At 43.8% G+C, this 20,631-nt stretch overlaps 1 protein-coding gene across 3 annotated transcripts in view; it reads left to right on the top strand.

Annotated features, from left to right (window-relative positions):
• FAM133B (family with sequence similarity 133 member B) overlaps positions 1-20,631 on the top strand; it is a 160,899-nt gene that overhangs the window by 126,836 nt on the left and 13,432 nt on the right. For 2 of the 3 annotated variants that reach the window (XM_078663653.1, XM_078663654.1), the window contains one exon: positions 15-89. The exons of the other annotated variant lie outside the window; for it this stretch is intronic. In XM_078663653.1, the coding sequence (XP_078519779.1) occupies positions 15-89 (75 nt within the window). The remainder of the gene's footprint in view (positions 1-14; positions 90-20,631) is intronic. 3 annotated transcript variants of the gene reach the window in all.

Here is a 20,631-nt window from a genome sequence, read left to right as displayed (position 1 = left end):
TTTTACATTTGTAGATGCAAGTGAAAAAGAAAAAAAGGAGCAGCGAAGAAAGAGAAAAAACAAGTGCAATTCCTATTCCAACATATAGTGTAAGCTGATATGCAGTAATAAGCAGATGGTTGTGTTTTAAAGAATGTTTTCTCTCTTTCCATTGTATTACATGAAGTGTTTCTTGTGGAAAGGACTTCTCCTTTTTCAGAAGCTTAAGAGTTACCTGCTGCAAAAAAGGATCCTGAAACACTATTTTATTTCAAAATTGAGAACTCTATTTGTTTAAACGTTAGTACAGAGGTGACATTACAGTTCCAGCATGTTCAGCTTCAGCAAAGCAATTTCATTGGTTTTTTCCTTCTTTTTTTCATAGCTTTCCTTGCTAATTATCTAAAGACTAGCTTAAGTTGAAGCTGCTTTTTTCTTCACTGTTCTCATCTTTTTTCATCTTTGGTGTGACTCCTTTTGACTTGTTCCGTTGTCAATCTTTTTCTTTTGTGGCCACATTTGATTCTGTCACAAATGCCTATGTAGTAAATCTTTATTTGTATTTTGGGCAATAAATGCCTTTTTTCTTCCAGTCTGAATACCACATCTCTGCTTGCAGCCTCTGCAGAAAGAGCAAAGCCTTGCACTACCAAGTAACATACATTTCTTGTCTGTTCAAAGCTTCAAAAGCTCTCAGCACCAGAGATGGTGACAAGGAGTTTCACATTGTGGTATATTTGGGGGTGATCATTCCCCTTTTTTATTAGATTTTTTATACATATACACTGAAAACACCAAAGGTCAAAATGACGTTCTAGTTAGGTGTTGAAATAGGTAAAAACTATTGTTAAAAAACTAAATTACCTATGAAATTCACCAGTAATACTTTACTGAGCTAAATGCACCATGCGTCCCTGCCATATACCTCTTATGACCTGACGTGAAACATAACTCATGATATGTTAAATGCCATCACTAAATATATCGGAAATAAAATGGATGACATCAATGATAACACCATAGTCCTTATACAGTTTAGAGGTGCCGTGTGTACACATGTGGGTCGATAGCATAGCAATTGTCCTGGAGACAAGTGTAATTGTGCATTAAAAAAATTATGTTGCACACCATTTACAAATTTGGCTTTGAAGAAGTACTCCATCTTAAACAAGATATAGGCTCAGCTCCCCTGATGTGGGTTGCAGAGGTATATTTGAAAGTAGGCTGTGGCTTGAAGCCAGAGTCTGCTCTAAAACATCTGTGAGAAAAGCAAACACTGCTGTTGAAAATACATTAACCACTAGTGGACATATAGTCACATGCTATTGTAAATAGTCATAATACAATGGTAAAGACAAATTATATAAGCTGTGGATATTTATTTCCAGAACTTCACTAAAGATTTTCAGGCATTGTAGGTTGCTTAATAATATAGACATGTCTCACTCAGAGGTGATTTATGTCATACAGATGTAAACATGACTGTAGGATTGAATGCCATTATGCCTATTACTTTCAAAGGCCGGTGTTGGGAAACTGCATGAACTCTTTGGTTTGGATTCAGACCCAATGGGAATACATGACATGGATGACAGTCTAGATGGACAGTCTGACACTGCTCACCTTTTAGGGTTAGGAACAGTTAGTGACTTAGACATTCTGAACTGGAGATAGAATTTCCTACTGGCTATGTCCCTCCGGAGTTTTCTCCATACGGTTATCCCCACAGCTGCTAAGACCAACAACCTTACTGAGGTTTTTCAGCTAGCAACGCAGGCCACGAAACCTCAATTACAGTTGAACTAGGCCTTGCTGTATCCTATTATGTTGACCTGGGAGTAACCCACTTCTTTCCCAGTCATCAATAGTTTGGTGGCATGGATGCACTGACCAATGCCTGGAGACTCTTCTTTCCTGTCATCCCCTCTATTTCCTGAGAGCTTGATAGTGCAAGTTCAAAGCAAGTTTCAGGAGCATACCCACTGGGGCATTTAGAGAATCTGAAAAGATGGAAATTGGGGCAAGAAGATATTTTCTGATTTACTGCCCTTAAATTCATCAGTTCTCCTTGACTCTTAGGAAGAAACCCTTCGCTCTTTGGAGCATGGCCCAATTAATCATTCCTTTTTTACCAGACCACTTTAAAAATCATTTTTCAGAGATGTGCCGAAATGGCCAGGATACTTTCAGAACCCTTATTAAATCTAGTCTAGATGATGCTGATTCCATTGTGCTGACCATAGGCTTCGCCATACCTGCTTACGATTTATAGGGTTTTCCACGAATGTGCAAGCGACAATAGATTTGCCTTTTGGTGATGCACAGCTTTTTTTGCACAAAGGTAATTTGGCCCTGGAACATTTTAAAACCAGCAAGTCTACCACATGTTGCATTAGCTTCCAGAGAGACATTCAGCAGCAGCTCCCCCAAGTGGGTGCTGGCGCACTACCCTCTTAATTTTTGTGTTAAAACAATATACATGCACACACATGCTTGGATTGTATTGTAATTGCATTTATATAGCACTTACTACCCCAGGCGAGGCGTCAAAAGCACTTTTTCGGCGAGTAGCACGTTACTCCAGAACCCATAAAGGATTAGTGGTCAGAACTAATGAATATCTATATTTCTTAACATGATTATTCTACACGTTTATACAACGCAATACACATGTACAGGTACATATATTTAGTACAAATAAATGCTTATATACTGAGGAATGTGCTGTATATTTCTGTTTGCGTATGGTGGTTATGTGTGGAAGAGTCAATTCTTGAGTAGTTTTCTGAAGACAAGTTGGTTATCTGGGGATCTTACATTGGGGAATAAGGAGTTCCATAGTGTGGCAGAGAGAACAGAGAAGGATGTGCCTCCCATTAATTCTTTCTTGTATGTTGGGCTTTTGAGGTGAGGTGCGACTCTAGCGCAGAGGTTTCTTTGTTGAATGTGTTTGGTGATTTTATTCCTGATGAAGAGCGGTCCTATTCCATGTATCGCTTTGTGGGTGATACAAAGCTGCTTGAACATCGATCTTCTGGTAACCAGTAACCAATGCAGGGCTTTCAAGGCAGGGGAGATGTGGTCTTGTGGTTTTATATGTAAGAGTATTCTGGCAGCTGAGTTCTGAATCCATTCTGGTCTATTCATAGTCGTTAAAGGTGAACTGCGGTATAGGCTATTGGCTTAATCGAGATTGGACAGAAGAAGAGAGATGGTAGCCTAGCCCTTGTGTGGAAATTCCAAAGGGGGGAAGATTTGTCGCAGAGTATTTATAGTAACAAAGCTAGTTTGTCCACTTGGGCATTCATTGATAGGTTGGAGTTTATTGGCATGCCGAGGTTTCTTACGTGCTTTGATACTTTAGGCTGTGTTCCCAGATCATCAGGCCACACGGCGAGCTGTTCATAATGTTTCCAATCTCCACATGTGAGTGTTTTCGTTTTGGGAGCATTCAATTTGAGATGGCTCCTCGTCATTTATTAATCCACGACTCTGAGACAACTGAAAATTGGCCACTTTCCAATGTCTTTGGGCATTCCAGTTGAAGGAGTATTTGCGCGTCATCTGCATAGTTATAGCACGTGAGGTGAAATTGATTGATCAGTGCCGGTAATGACTTCATGTAGAAGTTAAAAAGCATGGGCGAGATGATAGAGCCTTGAGGTACCTTTGCTTTTGTGAAGTACAGTTTGGGCGAGAAAGGGGGGTATGGATGACATTAGTTCTGTTTTGAAGGTAGAATCTGATCCAGTTTAGAGCAGTCCCCTAAATGCCGGCTTGGTAGAGTCTTTTTTTTATCGGTGTCATGGTCACCCATGTCAAAGGCTTCCGAGAGGTCCAAGAGAAGTAGCTCAGCAATCCTGTTGCGGTCAACTGTGTCCTTCAGGTTATCCTAAATGTCAAGGAGGGTAGATTCTGTGCCTCTTCCTGGACTAAATCCCGTTTGGAAGTCTGCAGGTATGGCATTATCTTCAATTAATTGTGACATCTGGGTTAATGCTGCTCTTTTTATCAGTTTGCCCAAGAAAAGTCCATTTGTAATCGGTCTGTAGTTGTCAAGGTTCACTTGTGTGTTGTATCCTAGTGTCAAGGTTCAGAGGGTTCACGTTTGTTTTCTTCAATAATGGGCGTATATATGACTGTTTGAGTTATTCTGGAAATATTCCGGTAGTTTAGGAATTGTTGATGATTTTTCTTTCTGGTGTGGCAGCAGAGGTTGTTAGAAGAATTGTCTTGAAGGTTTGCAGTGGACACGGGTCCGAAAAGTTGCCGGCAGGCCTGCTTGCTTTGGCCAGGTCCATAAATTCATTGTGTGAAATGTGTTCGAAGTAACTGAGAGGCTGGGTTACAGTATTTTTGGATTGTCTTGGAAAAGGGTTAGTGCTGGTGCTTTCTCTTTGTTTTAAGTACGAGTCCAACGTGTCTGCTTTGGCCGTGTGATGATTTGCCAGTTTGTCTGTGAAATCTTGAGTAACGGGAGGAGCTCCTTTTAGGCAATTTGGTTTACGAAATTCATTGAGAATTTTAAAGAATTTGTTATGTGCACATTTCGCATTTTGAATTCTATCTGAATAATACATTTTCTTAGCTTTTTTGATAGCTGACTTGTAGAATCTGTTAATTTTCTGTAGGCGAAGTTTGTCTTGATTGGTGATTATTTTGAGCCAGGCATGTTGCAGCTTTCTAATTAGTTGTTTTATCTCTCTTATCTCTGTATTTCTACATGGTGCTTGTTTTCTTTTGTTTTTGTGTGTGGTTTTTAGTGGTATCAGGATGCTAAAAGCTCCCTGTAGCCACTCATCTAGTTTTTGAACAGATTTTGTGTCTAGATCTGTACTAGATGTTAGTTGTGTTTCTCTGTGTTCCAAATTGAGCCGCTTAATGTTGTTTTATGTTGGAAAGCAAGCAAATTGTTGTCTGACCATACAGCCGGAGTAGTTGTTTGAAAGGTAACTAGTTCTGTATTTGCAAAAATGACATCTAGGATGTGTCCAGCGATGTGTGGGTTTGTGGACAATCTGATGCAGGCTCATTGCGTCTAGGCCAGTGATGATTGTTTTTGGATGGGGCATATGGGGTTTGTCAAACAAATGTTGAGGTCACCCAGAACGTATAGGTTAGAGTGTAATATTATCAGGTTTGAAACTGCATCTAGAAGTGTGTCTGGGAATGTCACATTGCTATGTGAAGGTCTGTAAAGGAGCAGAAAATTACAGGAGGAAGATGGTGTAGTACTGCATCTGGTGAAAAGGGCCTCAATCTTTTATGGAGACGTTGTCAGCTTTAGTGATGTGTAATGGTTGTCTGAACACAATAGCTAGGCCACCTTCTTTTTTGCCTATATGTTTTTTGGTGATAGTTTGATACCCCAAAGGAACAGCTTCATGCAGGACTGGAGCCATATCATCTACCAACCATAATTCAGTTATGAATAGTATGTCAGTCAGTCAGTCAAAATACTTTATTCGGTTCATAACAAAAACCACAAAAGTATACAGAAAACCACAAAGGGAAAAAATCATTTAAAATTATAATATGACTAGCTATCTACAACAACAGAGCATCCAAAGAGAAAATATAAAATTAAAAAAACATTAAAAATTGGATATCAAGTTAATATCTAAATTTACAAACCTACACAATTCATCTAGATGAGGATAAATATTAATTGTTTGACAAACTATAAGAGAGGATCACAGAAACCCATCAACTCAAACCGGCTAATTTTTTCCTCAGTCTCATGGCTATATTTTAAAAAGTGGCAACATTATTAATTTCCGACACCTTAGACAGCAGTTGAAGGTAAAGTAGGGCTGGTTTTACTTGTTTAAAGCCCTTGTCCTTTAGTAGCGGTACAATGAATTTTTTCCGTATCTCAATAAAATAGCCACAAAAGAACATGAAGTAGGCAGTGTCCATTATGGAAAAACCATCACAGGTACATAGTTTCAAGTCTGATACCTTGGTCCAGCAGGGGCGCCCAGAGAGGAGTAAATGGAATTTATTAAGTCTAAACTTGGTTAGTAGATATCTGTGGTTGGCATTGTTAACAACCTTCAGATATAATTCCAGGTCATTGTCTGTAGTTACGACTAGCTGATGGGCTCTCACAGTGGGTTTAATCAGCTCGAAGCCCTCTCTGTCCATCCCTCTATGAAGCTTAAAAGCAGTCTTGACCCATTTTATATCGGCCTTAACCAGTTTAGACGGCTCCTCAAATATTTCTGGGCGCCCTAATGAGACTGCAACCTTTTTAACATAATTTAGCCCCGGGATAAATTCCCAGTGTTCTAAACTAAGACAGTCCCTCAGGATCTCGTGGTTCACATCCACTTCTGGGTTCAGCCAGACCATAATCCACTTTAAAAGGGGTGCGATGGCAATCCGATCCTCTAAATATTCCACCCCACATTCCTGGTGAACTATAAAACCTGGGGTTGATTGTGGTACTGATAAAATGGACTTTAAGAATTTGTCCTCTGCCACCTGTAACAGCTTAACGTTCTTAAAACCCCACAAATCTGCGCCATACCTTGCTATGGAGACACGTTTTGCATCGTACACCTGTAATACTGCCTGTAGTGGTTTTACCCCCAATTTACGGGAATAACCCAGGACAGCAGAGATGGACCGAAGAAATGCATTTCTTTTCTCGGACAATTGAGGAAGCCAAGTGGAACTTTCATCGAAAACCACCCCAAGGTATGGAAATTTGGCCACCCTAGATAACCTATTCCCATTACAGTGGAGTGTCATCAACTTCCTGTGCCTGCCCTTTGCGCCCACGGCCATGAGGTGAGATTTTGTATAGTTGACGCTAAGATCCAAAGAGGACATGAACTCATAAAAGGAATTTAAAAGACTTTGTAGGCCTACTGGGGTGCGCGCTATGAGTGCGGCATCGTCCGCGTATAATAATGCGGGGAGGGAAAACTTGCCTGCTTTTGGGATGTCCTTACAAGCTGCTCCCAAGACACTGGCTAACTCATTGATATACAAAGTAAATAATAAAGGGGCTAAAATGCAACCTTGCCTGACCCCGTTAACTATACCTATCTTATCCGTGCAATTCCCCTTACGATCATATCTTACTGTGGCTGTGAGGTCTCTGTGGAGGTCAGCTAGAAAGTATACTACATTTTCGTCGATGCCCATCTTTAGGAGTATGCCCCATAGCTTGGACCTGTTTACTCGGTCAAAGGCCGAGGACAGGTCCATAAATGCTATGTACAAACAACCTTGCTTCGCTATGGTATACTTTCCAATCATTAATTGGAGATTGAGGCTCTGATCTATCGTGCTACGCCCCTTTCTAAACCCGTACTGTAATGCTGACAAAGAGTTTGTTTCTTAAAGCCAGTCGGATAATTTGCACAGGACGACTCTACCTAGGACCTTCACAGCAGAATCTATAAGGGAAATTGAGCGGTAATTGCTCGGCTCTTCTCTATTACCTTTCTTAAAGATAGGTACAATTACCGACTGCGACCAGGTCGATGGGATGCCAGATTTAGAAATTCTGTTAAATACATTGGATAAAACTTTGGACCATGTTGCTGTGTTTGATTTAAAAAGGTCGGCTGGAACGCCATCAGGGCCGGGGGCTTTGTTGCTTGTCATTTTGCTGATGGCTTCAACCACCTCACCCTCGTTCACCTCCAAAGTGTATGGGTGACTAACCCCCGAAGTTGAATCGTCATCCCCTGTGGATACCTGTTCATAAACTGACTTAAAATGGGTGAGCCACTTGCCTTCCTGAATACCACAGTCTAAGACGTTATTACTCGAGTCAACAAAGTAGGGTTGGTTGATCACTGCCCAGAATTTGGCGCTGTTTTTTATTACGTCAATAGAAGTCAATTCTGCCCAGGCATCTTCCCTGATCTCCCGTTTCCTCTGTTTTACTGCTGCTTTATATGCTTTCCTTAGCAATGCCACGCGTTATCTATCAACAGGCTTACATTTCAAGGCCTCCTTTAAATTATGGTTGGCTGCTGAACAATTGTGATTGAACCAGCCAACTGACCCTAGATCTTTGGTTTTGCCAGGGTATGTCAGGTCAGACATGATCTGGTGACAAACCTTTTGGTATGCCTCCACTACCTCACTGTCCCCAGCTTCCTTATCCATGCATATCTGCAGCTCCTCCCCTCTACTATTGGAGAGGTTACCTTGGAAATCCTCAGGAACAATTTTGCACCATTTAATTCTGCGAGCCTGGTCTGTTGCGCAGATGTCTTGGTTGTCAACCCTGTTCGGTTGTATCTCAGATCTACTAAGGGCACCTCTAACACGTAAAATAACGGGGTTGTGATCGCTGAAATGAGACCAGACCGGAGAATAGTCTACAATGTAACTACCTAGCGTTAAACTTGTGAAAATAAAATCGATGGTTGACCAGTACCATTTCCTTTAAAAGTTGGTATATCCACCTCATCCCCCATGGGTAACATTAAACCATTTTCAGCCAAAATGTAGTCCAATAGAATTCCCTGCTCTGTATGCTCAAAATGAGCTTCGCTCTGTTCAATAGGGGCAGAAGGATCATTGGGCAAACATTTGTCTGGGCATCTATGGATATTAAAGTCCCCTAGTAATATTATATAGTATTCTTGTTCCGACAGCTCCTTATAATCTGTTAAAAAGGAATGTAACGCTGTCAGGTTGCTAGTTGAGGTGGCTCTGTCAAAAGAATTGTAAAAATTAATGATTAAAACGTTATATGCCCCTTTATGTGCAATTTTGACTACCAGACAATAGGGGGACCCTGAGGCAATCACCGTGTGTGTGCCTGAAATATTAGCTGCCACCAAGGTTACCAGTCCCCCCCTCGCTCTTCCTCTAGTGGTGGTGACTGCAGGGAGAGAATAGGTAGTGTATCCATCCAAGGTGAGTGTGTTCTTTGTATCCCACGTCTCTTGTAGGGCAATGATGTCTGTGGTCCCTATAGATTGCCTCCAGATGGGGTCATCGACTTTGTTCCTTAGCCCGGCGATGTTCCATGTTCCTACCTTTATATATCTATTATCTCTAGGTGCATCTGTACCCACCCGTTGAGTGTTTGGGCTAGATACTAGATCCCTACCTTTACCCAACTCATGGGCAGCGGGAACTAGTTCCCTGATGTCCACACATAAGACCCCGGTCTCCGGGACCATTTTTACGGGTGAGGCAGGGTTGGTCCTATTTCCTTTATCATGTCCTAGCGCTTTAACCGCCTGTTGTCAATCCACCCAACCCAAATCGGACAGGCAGTCATACTGATTTGTCATTGGGATGTTACCAAAATTATCTAGTGGATGACAAACCTGGGCATAGTTGTAAGGTTGACCAGAAAACATACCATTGGCCCTAAAGCTGTCTACTTGATATCTATTGTCATTGTTCTGTCTGCCTCCTCTTCTCTGAACCAGGTTACACCCCTCCTCACCACCCCTGCCCCAGCTATAATGATTCTTTCCCCTGGACACCTCTTGTCTCGGCGCTCCTCTATGATGATTTGGGTCTTTAAGCCAACTCCATATGTTATCCCGTTGGTCATTGGGCATATAAAAATAGGACAGGGCCTAGCCGTGACCAAAGTATCGTTGTTGCTACGAGGATTCCCCCGACAGATATATTCCGCGATGCGGTAATCCTCAAAGGTCACTACTATGCAGTCCCCCTATATTCTTTTCCTATTTTGACCTACCCAAGGCGTTCGCTCAACCATTAGGATATTGCCACAAAGATTTGGGGGTATAGGATAATTATTAGCCAACCAGTGGCATACCTTATTTTTGAGCGCGTTGAAGTTTTCTGTATTTGGCGGGGCCAGTTCCGTTACCCCCGTCAAAATAATCACATAAGGACATGCATCTGGCGGTAGATGGATATTTCGCCTTGTCAAGTTATTTTGATGAGGGGCTGAGGCGGGTTTTGAGGTAGGGATAGCGGGGCCTATTACGTTGGCTTGGTCAATGGGCTTATTTAAAGTGGGGGTTTGGGTGCTTTCTTTATTAATCACATGGTTGGGGGGGGTTTGTTACCGATTTTTTTGGGCATCTTGTTTTTTGTCGCTGTTGCGCACTTGCCCGCAAGCCCTGATTTACTCGCTTCAATGGTGGCATTGATGGTCCTATTGGAAAAGTTGCTATCGTGAAACCTTATGTCCTTATGTATATCATGAAGCACTTTTTCAATGCCATGGAGCCTAGCTTCTAGGGGTGCGAGTATGGTTTTAACGATTTTGGTTATGATGCAGCCTATAGGCTCCTCCTCCCCGTTAGCCACCCCTAATGAATCAACCCTCGCCCTATTGGCTATAATGCTATCCTCGAAGATATCAGCTAGGGAGTTATCCAAAATGGTGTCATCGATGATGTTCAGGGGTAAACTGGCAACCTCAGCCGGGGCTACTATCGTCCCAGTTTTCTGACTAATGACTTCATTGCCAGGATCTCTCGACTCTACCCGTCCATCCCTCTCATTCGAATCAATACTAGTATTCCCGGCTATAGTAACACTGGCTTTCTTGGCTCCAGTGATGTTAGTGTTTGGGAGTTTTCGTTTAGGGATTGCCCCCTCCCGCCTCCCCCTCTTTTGTTCGTTTATAGTCACTACCTGGGTGTCTACCTGATGATATGCCTGGTTAATGTCCGAACAAATCCCTGTGAGGTTATGAGCCTGAACCTGGGGATTAAGGGGTGATGGAACTCGTGAGCCAGACTGACTACAATTTACGTTGTGAATATCAGCAAGGACCTGCACAGGATTGAGTATATGGGATGAAGTATCAGGAGTGCGGGCAGAACCAATGAGACCCAAAGATGATCTTTTGGCAAAAGCCAATTCCTGGGAAACCCTTCTTTCCATAAGTACAATACCTTCATCGATCAACGAGTTGGTGCGCACAATAAAATCATCTAGGGTGCCTGTCAATTTTTTACTACCTGCCGCTGCCATACTTCTAGTTTCGCGGCACTCCATGCTCGTCACCAGAGCTAAAAGAAGAAACAGCGGGAACCGCGAACACTAGACGCTCATAAATATTTCACTAAAATGACAGCTAAGCAACTCAGAAAATCCCTAACTAGCGTTGAACTCAATACGAGAAAGGAACACTTGCACAGCAAATAATAATAATAATAAATCTACCACAGTCTCAGGAGAGGAGCCAAGAGCCTTTGCCCAGTCCAGTCTCTTCCGGCCTCTGACGGCCACAGACGGTCCCGCCCTTGTCCCGGGACGCTCCCGCATCGCATCTTGTTCTTATTGGGTATGAACCATGCAGGGGGCGGGGCTAGCAGGGAGAGCGGACCAGGTGTTTCAGGTTGGCCTAGCAGGGACTCCTGGGAGATGGAGTCCCCGCACTATCGCTCGCAGCCCTGCCCTGCCCCTGCGCTCCCCAGTAACAGCAGCAAGTTCCCTCGTAGACCTCCTCCACGAAGCGGGACCCGCGAAGCGGGTTCCGCCAGCAGTAGGCTAGTAACACAAAGAGCAGCCCAGCAGGATCGTCCAACGGTGCAGCAACCTCCTAGGACACAAACGCGATGCAGAGAATCCCGTCGGTCAGCAGTTAGGGAGAGTTTTTCAATGTCCTGTATGCAGGGGGCGGTGCTAGCAGAGAGAGCGGGCCAGGTGTTTCAGGTTGGCCAAGCATGGACTCCTGGGAGATGGAGTCCCCGCACTATCGCTCGCAGCCCTGCCCTGCCCCTGCGCTCCCCAGTAACAGCAGCAAGTTCCCTCGTAGACCTCCTCCACGAAGCGGGACCCGCGAAGCGGGTTCCGCGAGCAGTAGGCTAGTAACACAAAGAGCAGCCCAGCAGGATCGTCCAACGGTGCAGCAACCTCCTAGGACACAAACGCGATGCAGAGAATGTCAGGTTTTGTGTCAGTGAGAAGGTCGTAGATGTGATGTTTGTTTTTAGAGAGCGATCAAGCATTTATTAGTAGACAGTGTAAAGAATGTGCTTTGGCAATAGTGTGATTTTGTAGCAGGTGTGTTATTAGTGTTGGTATTAGCTGTATGAAGATAGCAATTGTGTATCTGTTCTGTATCGTGTTCCTCATTCAGCAGACTAAGAAGGCATTTTGATGGGTCTGCATGTGTGCATGGCGGAGACTGTGGTTGAAAGTTGGTGCTCTGTGTTGTTTTTGTAGTGTAACCTTGTTGTGCATTAGACATGGAGAAGCGAAGGTGTGAGGTATGGAACGTTGCTTATTTTGTTTACGTCTGTTTAGGGCGGAAGGTGTACGAGTTAGGGGTGGTGGTGCAGCATGTGGATCATGTTGTAAATTGTCCAGTGAAGGAGAGGCTGTTCAAAGAGAATCGCTGTGTTGCTGTATATGTGTTAGGTGGAGTGAAAGAGAGAAAGCTAGGCATTGGAGTTTGTTCCTTTGTGTAGTCTGAAAGGCGCTTTAATGTTTGTAGTTTGTGATGGAAAGTATTATGAGGTGTTGCGCTTGAGAGATTTTGGTATACTGGTGTGGGTGTTATGTTTTGTTTTTGAGGAGTTGTGAAACAAGGTGCTGGTGTATTTGTTTTATGAGATGGATGTTTGTATAGTAATGTTTTTGAGTGGAAGTTGTTAGGTAAATGGGTGGTGATGTGTTTGTGAGTAGAGTGTATGTTGTGTGTAAGAGGGGATGAAGTAGAGTTAGGTGTTTGTCTTAGACTTGATTGCTGCAAGAGGTAATATGTGTGGTGCAGTGGAATTTAAGTGTTGGACGGTTGTGTTATTGTGGTAGAAAGAAGAGGAGGGTGTTGGTTGGAGAAACTATGGAAGCCTGAGTATAGGTTTCTTAGAGACAGGGGGTCTGTTCGGAGTGATTAGAGCAGGGAGTGGTGTCTGAATTCGGTGTAGTTAAGTTTGGTGTGGATTTGGGATGTATTAGTGATGAGTGGATTGTTTATAGTGTGATAGGATAGAGTTGTGTACTGTTTGTAGGTGAAGGTGGAAATGCGATGACCCTGGGATAGAAGGTTGTATTAGGTGTTGATTGTGGGGTTTTGTAGTGAGTGCTGAGACATTGAATTTTGTATTGGGTTTGTTTGTAGTAAATGAGTAGAGTACATGTGCTGTGAGTTTGATACTCTGGTTGTGGATGGGATGGGATAGGGTTGGTGCTGCTGTATTTGATGTTTGGGCAGCATTTATGGCCCTAGTCCTGACCAGTCACAAACTGGCTCAAACAGGCAATTGCCCTTGTCCTCTGCGCCCTTTTCCTCAATGCCCAGGCTGAGACGCCCTGAACCCTGTCCTTAAATAGCTCTAGTAATTAGGTGATCCCTTTGGCCAATAGGAACTCTATCCCTAACCAATGGCACCACTTGCCCTAGGACCTATGGGACACCAAGCCCTTACAGCCAATCCACAGCCCTAGTCCCAGCATCCAATCGGACACGAAACCCTAAACCCTTCATCCACTAGAAAGCCTAACCCCAGCCCTAGTCCCAACCCTATTCCCAGCAGCCAGTCATTCAGGAAACCCTAAGCCCTACGTCCAGTAGAAATCCCAGCCCCAAGAACCAATCCAAAACCCTAAACCTATCCACCAATCAGATCACTAACCCCAAGCCCTACATCAATAGTCACTGACCCAGGAACCAATCCGCAACCTCAAATATTCAACCAATGAGAACACTAACCCTAAACCAATAGAAACACCAGATACAACCACCAATCAGTGTACACATGTAGTATCCAATAGGAGCCTATATAAAGTCCATGCAACCTCAGGCAATGTTTGCTGGGCAGGGGGCTGGAGGCTGCTCCTCAATTCAGAATCTCCCAGGAGACCTGCTCAATCCTCACTTTGGAGTCCTGCAGGTAAGGGCCTCACAAACTTTGCCCTCTAACAATACTATCTTTCTAAAACCTTACTCACTCTCCTAGCCAAAAAACGAGAGTACAATCCCTAAAAACACAGTTTAGACAACTTTTTTTTTTACTGCATTCTCAGAGCACCCTTTTTCAGTTTCTGTTGTATAATATCTCTGTTGCTAAAGGGGAGGGTAATCTCAGAGCCCTGAGGCCTGTGAGGTCCTCAACCTTGCAAAGTACTAGTCTCCTGGGGTAAGCTTCCCCCCTCAATAACGTGTTGATTAGATTTGCCTCCAGGCGCTTCATGGAAAACCCAGCAACGCTAGGGGCTTCAGGTCATTCAAGGAGTGGAGCCATGTCACTCAGCCCTTCTCGAACTCATCACATAGTGAGGTGGTGTCAGGGAGGTTCACGGACTCCACCCACTCTATGACGAATTAAGGAAGTGGGGGTTTAGAGGCTGCAGCAAGCAAGAGGAACACTGGGTTATGCAGAGGGCATCATCTCGGGTTTTGGTGATGTTCGGCGCAGAATCCAGTTAGCAGCTTCCTGCGCTACTATTTCAGCTTTGGACTGTGCAGGATAGGTCGTGCTGCGGAGTAGAGGAATTATTCGACAAGCACAAGGGAAACCCTACTCACAAAGAACCAGGGTATGTATTGTATATCAAGAAACATCGGTTCTTGTGGAGACAATAACAAGTTATATAGATAATCAAAATGCACAATGGCAATACCAATGGGTCAAGTGGGTTTCAGACATAAAGGAAGCCGAGTACAGTGTGATTGCGTATTTGTCGTTTTTAACAATTAGGACAGATTTCAAATATATACAAAGATTGGTGCTTAGTGTCCCCAGTGAAAAATTTGAACCAAAAGTGAAATGGAGTAGTGACATTTGTGCCAATTATAGTATGGTTTCCATTATATTGAAAACACGATCATTTATATTTTTAACAGTGTTCTCAGATACTGTGAACAATAATCATTGCTGGTGTAATGATTAGTTTTCTTTTTACTCAACGGCGTTTCGACCCTTCCAAAGATACAGGGTCTCTTCAGGACCTAATAATATAGGGACATCTGAAAAAATAACAGTTGGTATCCGCAGCCACGTGTGCGTAGTGAAGACACCGGTCAAGTGTAAAAGGAATAAGGATACTCACACTGGACCCAGCTGGGTACTCAGTGTGAGGGAAGAGGGGGAGGCTGGCAATAATGGATGAGGCAGGGCAGGTGATCAGGCCTGTGATTCAGAGCTGTTTGGGAGTTGTTATCCGTAATGTGTCTTCATCAGTGCAAGATAGGTGGAACAGAGATGATGCCGGAACAGGGTGCTTCCCGTCTGTTGATTTCTTCTGACTGAATCAGTTTCCGACGCGTGCAGTCTCCTCCTCGGTGTCTGTCCAGGTGACGCCATCGAAATCACGATTCTAAAGAAGGACACATCTATTTAGTGGTAACATTTACGGTGATAGTGTTATCCAATGAGCGAGATGTAAATAATTATATAACCAATAAGATACCGGGGTAAACGTTTCCAGTCTACATCGCCAATAAACAACGAGAATGCTGGTGACCAAATGAAGGTGCCTTCACTTTTTCTAGGGTGAATACGTAAAGCATGCCTTCCTTTATAAACACGGCGCTCGCTTCCGATACGTGTGTTTTACACTCTAGCGCGTGGCAGGCCCCACAGTAATGGGGAGAGAGTCCCAGCAAGCAGCACAAGACCTCCTTAGCGCTAGAGGGCTCACTTCCCACTCTCTTTGTCGCGCTTCTGGCGTTTGTTTCGCCACGGCCTAACCTGCCATGGCCGTGAGGATGCTGCTGCGGCGACTGCTAGTCGCTCCATCTTCACCTTCTTTTCACTCTCCTCCTTCTGCCTCGGTTTTATCTACATGCCCCCGGCATAGGTAAGAGCGACTGCTCCTGCACCACTAATTTCAGGCCATACCAAGAAAGGAGCCTGCTGTCAACGTGCCTTCCTTTGGCAGCAGCGTACCCATCCTTTCTAGGCTGCTCCAATGTCCAGCACAGAAAGGTCAATTAATGATCCCAATCCACATGTATAACTATTTAATAATCCACGGTTTCCTGGTAACATTAAACTTTGCCCGATCCTTTTAGCATTTGCTTATTTCACTCATCCTTCCTAGAATTTCAGCCTGTACTCGCACCCGCTTGCATCTTTTGATCAATAATGTGCCGGGCTCAATCCTCCATGCAATAGTTTTGTTGGTGTCTGTGTATGCTGGGTAGCTGTCAACTTTTTAAATCTTCATGCCTTATATTGTGTCTTTGTCATCAAGGTTTATAAGAGGGTCCCATTAAGTTAGATAGCAGCATCTATAGCAACACGTTAGCAATGGGGCTTGGCAACATTCATTTCCTGATGCCTTTCCGCCGAGCATGGTTTGTGTATGGTTGGGTTGTCTCTGTTATAAAAAAAACTCTTATTTACACAACAGCTAGCACCTCGCTTGGAGCAGGACCTGTTTGCATGCTTGGTTTTAGGAATGTTAGATGACAACCGAGATTTCGGTAGCACACTTATTTGAAGCATACAGTGCTTTCTCGCATTCTTCTCTCCCATCTAGGAAGTCAATGTGGGACGCTGCACTGCTTTAAAGGATTTTGATTTCTAGTAACATACCTTTTGCCCGTTGAAGTACTTTTAAGGTCACATGAAGCCCATGGCTTTTATATTGGGAAACTGGCGATCTCGCAGTGTTCCACCTTATATACTTAGCATTGCCACCCTAAGCCCTTGGAGGATGCCCGTGAAAAAATATACTTATAACACCATCCATGCTGACAGGGTCGGACTGACTTATAGGTAACGTGGAAATGCCAGAAGGGCTGGTCTGACAGGTCAGTATGTGGGCTGTTTTTTTGTCAGTTTGTAGTCTTGTGTATGGTCTGTCGATTTCCATATTACCACAAACCTTGTCTGGAGCATCCACAAATGCATGCACTCTCCCATACCTTGCCCAACAACCATAGAGGGTGTCTTTAACCCCTTCCATGCGCATGACGAGCTGAGCTCGTCATGAGTTGCGCCGCCCGCATGCTCATGGCGAGCTCAGCTCGTCATGTAACGCGGCTTTTCGTAAATAGCCGCACAGCACAGAAATCGCGGCTGCACGCATGCGGTTAAAAGGTAAAAACTACCTTGATATGGAAATGAAGGCCATTTATTTTTTTAGCAATTTAATTCAGTAATGCGCCACTTGTATTTTGGTGCCCAAGCGTATTTTTTGTCAAAATGCGATCCTACATGCTTGCTCACACTCTTCTATATAGGTAAATTATGTTAGAAAGTTATTGATTAGGTTGATCTAGCTTAAGGGTGAGGATCAGTGGTGAGTTCACCCAACAGGTGACACTCATCCTAACAAAACTAGAGCTGTCCTATTGGTGGCTTCATCACAGTACAGTTTAGTTTTTTTTTAAATTCGTTTCTGAGTGTGAATTGCTGCTGTGGGTACATGTCATGCTCTGTTTATATAGTAGTGCTGCTTCATCAAATTAAATTCTTCACTTAGGAAAGGCAAACATACATAAACTTGGATGACAATTCTACAATGACCAGTATGTTAATAAAGCAGTCCGGACCACCGGGAATATGTTATCTTAGTGGGTGCCTCGTTTCCTGTTTGCTTAACGTATGCATGCGTACTGCAACAACAAATTACACTGGTTCTACCTATATGGCCGTTGGGCGTGTAGAATGGGCAAAAGAAGGCGATGTACTGTTGCAACCCAAACAGGAAAGTAAATAAAACTCACAAAGTGCTCTAAAAGCTTTGAATTCCACCGTGAAGTAAATGTAATTAGGTGCCATGGAATGTGCACATAGTTACAGCATGGCATGCATATGTAGATGCAATGCGCACAGATAACATAACAATTCATTCACCTAATAGATACAACTGAGCAGTATTTAATTATTTATTTCACCCAGCATACCGCCACACCTTTCTTTTAAAATAAGTTGCATTTTCTCTTTTTACTGTTATTTCATCTGTGCGCATTGCATCTACAGATGCTTACCATGCTGTAATTATGTGCACATACCATGGCACCTAACTACATTCACTTCATACATGTAATGCAAAGCATTTCGAGCAGCAGGTGCGTTTCATTTACTTTCCCATATGGGTTCCAACAGTACTCTTTTGTCTTTATTTAAGTTGCCATCTAACCAAAACAGGAACTACTATTAAATGTAATCCCAGGCCAATACTAGTGATTATTACATGCAGTTTTTAAAATTTTAGTATCAGTCTTGTGAATAATACCATCAGGTAAATGTCAGGCAAAACAGCCTAAGCTGGCAGTGAACCTAATTCTCAAATCCATCACTATGACGTAGTTCAGAAAACTTTGCATTAATTTCACTTGTCTCTTTTCTTTCTTTGGACACCAGAATTAATTCTCAGTGTCTCTCAGTGCTTCTATCCATGATCTCTTCTTTAACTTCCTCTTCTGTCTACTTGATGTAATAATCCACTACCAAAATAATATTTTTCATTTGTTCCCCTCATAACTGAATAGGACTAACTACAGCACACACAACTTTCTCCTAAAACATGCCAAGGCATGCCAAAGTCAACAATCATGAGCAGAGTTTTTTGACACTTGAGGTGGACCGAACCTTTACATCCTCGTTATGTTATGTTAAATCTTTTTATACAGCGCACAGCTGCCTCAGCAAAGAGGCGTCCCGGCGCTAGTAGCAGTGTCAATGAAGAAATACGAGATTAAGCCACGGGAAAAAGAAAGGTCTTGGCTGCCTTACGGAAAGACATCAAGCTATCTAGACAACGGATCTGCCTAGGCAGGGAATTCCACAATTTAGCCGCCAAACAGCGAAAAGAACATCGACCAGCTCGAAGACGCTTCACTCGAGGACCGAGCGCTTAGAGGCCTGCAGGTGATTGAGCGCGTTATAAATCAAAAATAACAATTATCAAAATAACATAGCTAGGTATTGCTCAGGTGATCATAGTTGGCGCATGGGCACGTAGGGTAGCAGTAAATTGGACAGGATCTCAGGGGAAGAAAATGTTAAGATTTTAAAAGTCAGGCACAGGGTTTTAAATTCGATCCTTTTAGTCAGTGGCAGCCAATGAAGGCGACAAATCACCCTAGTCGCAGAACAGGTTCTAGGAAGCCTCAGCAGGACACGAGCTGCTGCGTTCTGAACACGCTGCAGACAAGTAATTTCTTCCTTATTTGCCCCTAACAGAAGCAAATTAGCATAGTCCAATCTAGACAGGATGGCCGCCTGCACTATCGTCTGGCGGGTAGATGGATCAAAGAACCCCAACAAGGGTCTCAACCTTCGGAGTAGGCCAAAGCAGGTCCCAGCTAATTTCTTGGTGTGCTCCTGAAAGCTGAGATTTTTTTCTGCCAACTTGGGGGTGGGAGCGCAGCCCAAGGTCTTAGGCCACCAATGCTCGCTCCATAGTCCCTGATCTCACCCCACCAACAACACCTCAGGCTTATTGGCGTTGAGCTGAAGGCAGTTGGTGGTCATCCACTCCGCGACCGCCGTTAAGCCATTCTGAAATTTGGCAGCGCCCTGCGTAGGGTCGTCGGAGAGGGCCACCACCAACTGCGTATCATCAGCATATGAGACCATGGTAAGGCCATTGTCCCTGGCCACCGTGGCTAAGGGTTGGACGTACAGATTGAAAAGTATAGGACTGAGGGCAGAGCCCTGAGGGACACCCTGCCCGATGGCCTGGGCGCGAGAGAGAAAGGGAGGAGCAGATACCTGGAACGTTCTATCTGACAAAAATGATCTAAACGTATTTCAAGGCTCGACCTACGACCCCGGCCTCTACCAGACAATCTAGAAGGATCCGGTGGGAGACCGTGTCAAATGCGGCACTAAGATCAAGTAATAGCGCTGCGGTGTGCCCTCCATCCAGAATGGTCCGCAGATGTTCGGTCACTGCTAGGAGAGCAGTTTCCGTGCTGTGACCAGGGCGGGATCCATTCTGGGACAAATCTAAGAAGCTGGTGTTATTCAAAAAGGATGTAAGGGTGTTATTAACGTGTGCCTCAGCTATTTTAGCTACACATGGCAATAACGATATGGGACGGAAATTCTCCAATTTTGCTGGATCCAGCAAGGGTTTCTTAAGTATAGGAAATACCCTAGCATGCTTCCATATCCTAGGAACAACTGCTGTGGTAAGCGAGATGTTAATCATCTGACACAGTGGTGCAAGAAGCACAGGTAGGGATTCCCTAAACTGAGCAGGTTTCATAGGATCCGTAGGAGAGCCCGATTTGACTTTCTTACTTAACAGGAGAAACTCATCCTGTGAGATTGGGGGAATGGCTGCCAGGGTATGCATAGGGGGGAGGGGAATGTGCACCAGAGAAACCTTTGGTGGCCCCAGGAAAGGACTTATAAATCACTTCCACCTTATCCACAAAAAGACAGCCAGGTCCGCACACTGCTGCTCAGATGTAATTACAAAAGTAGCGGAATCTTTCCTACTTTTAAGATTAAGAATTTTAAAAATACACTTGGCAGGGTACTTGCTGGACTTGATTTCCTTAGTAAAATAGGTCTCCCCTGCGGAGTGTATGGCCCTATGATAGGTCTTGATGGCATCCTGGTAGCCTTTTTTGGCCACTGGGTCATAATCCCAACACCAGGGTTTAGCTCAACCTCACACCTCCCCCCCAAGTCACGTCCCACAACTCACTCTCTCTCGTTCTCTCTCATACCACTGTCTCACTTTCTTACACTAATCCAGCATTTATCATATTAATTCACTTCATATCTTTTGGCACACTTTCAATACCATAACTTTTCAAAAAAT

The sequence above is a fragment of the Lissotriton helveticus genome, chromosome 10, assembly GCF_964261635.1.
Source record: "Lissotriton helveticus chromosome 10, aLisHel1.1, whole genome shotgun sequence".
Classification (NCBI taxonomy): domain Eukaryota; kingdom Metazoa; phylum Chordata; class Amphibia; order Caudata; family Salamandridae; genus Lissotriton; species Lissotriton helveticus.
This window is presented reverse-complemented; position numbering and strand designations above follow the sequence as displayed.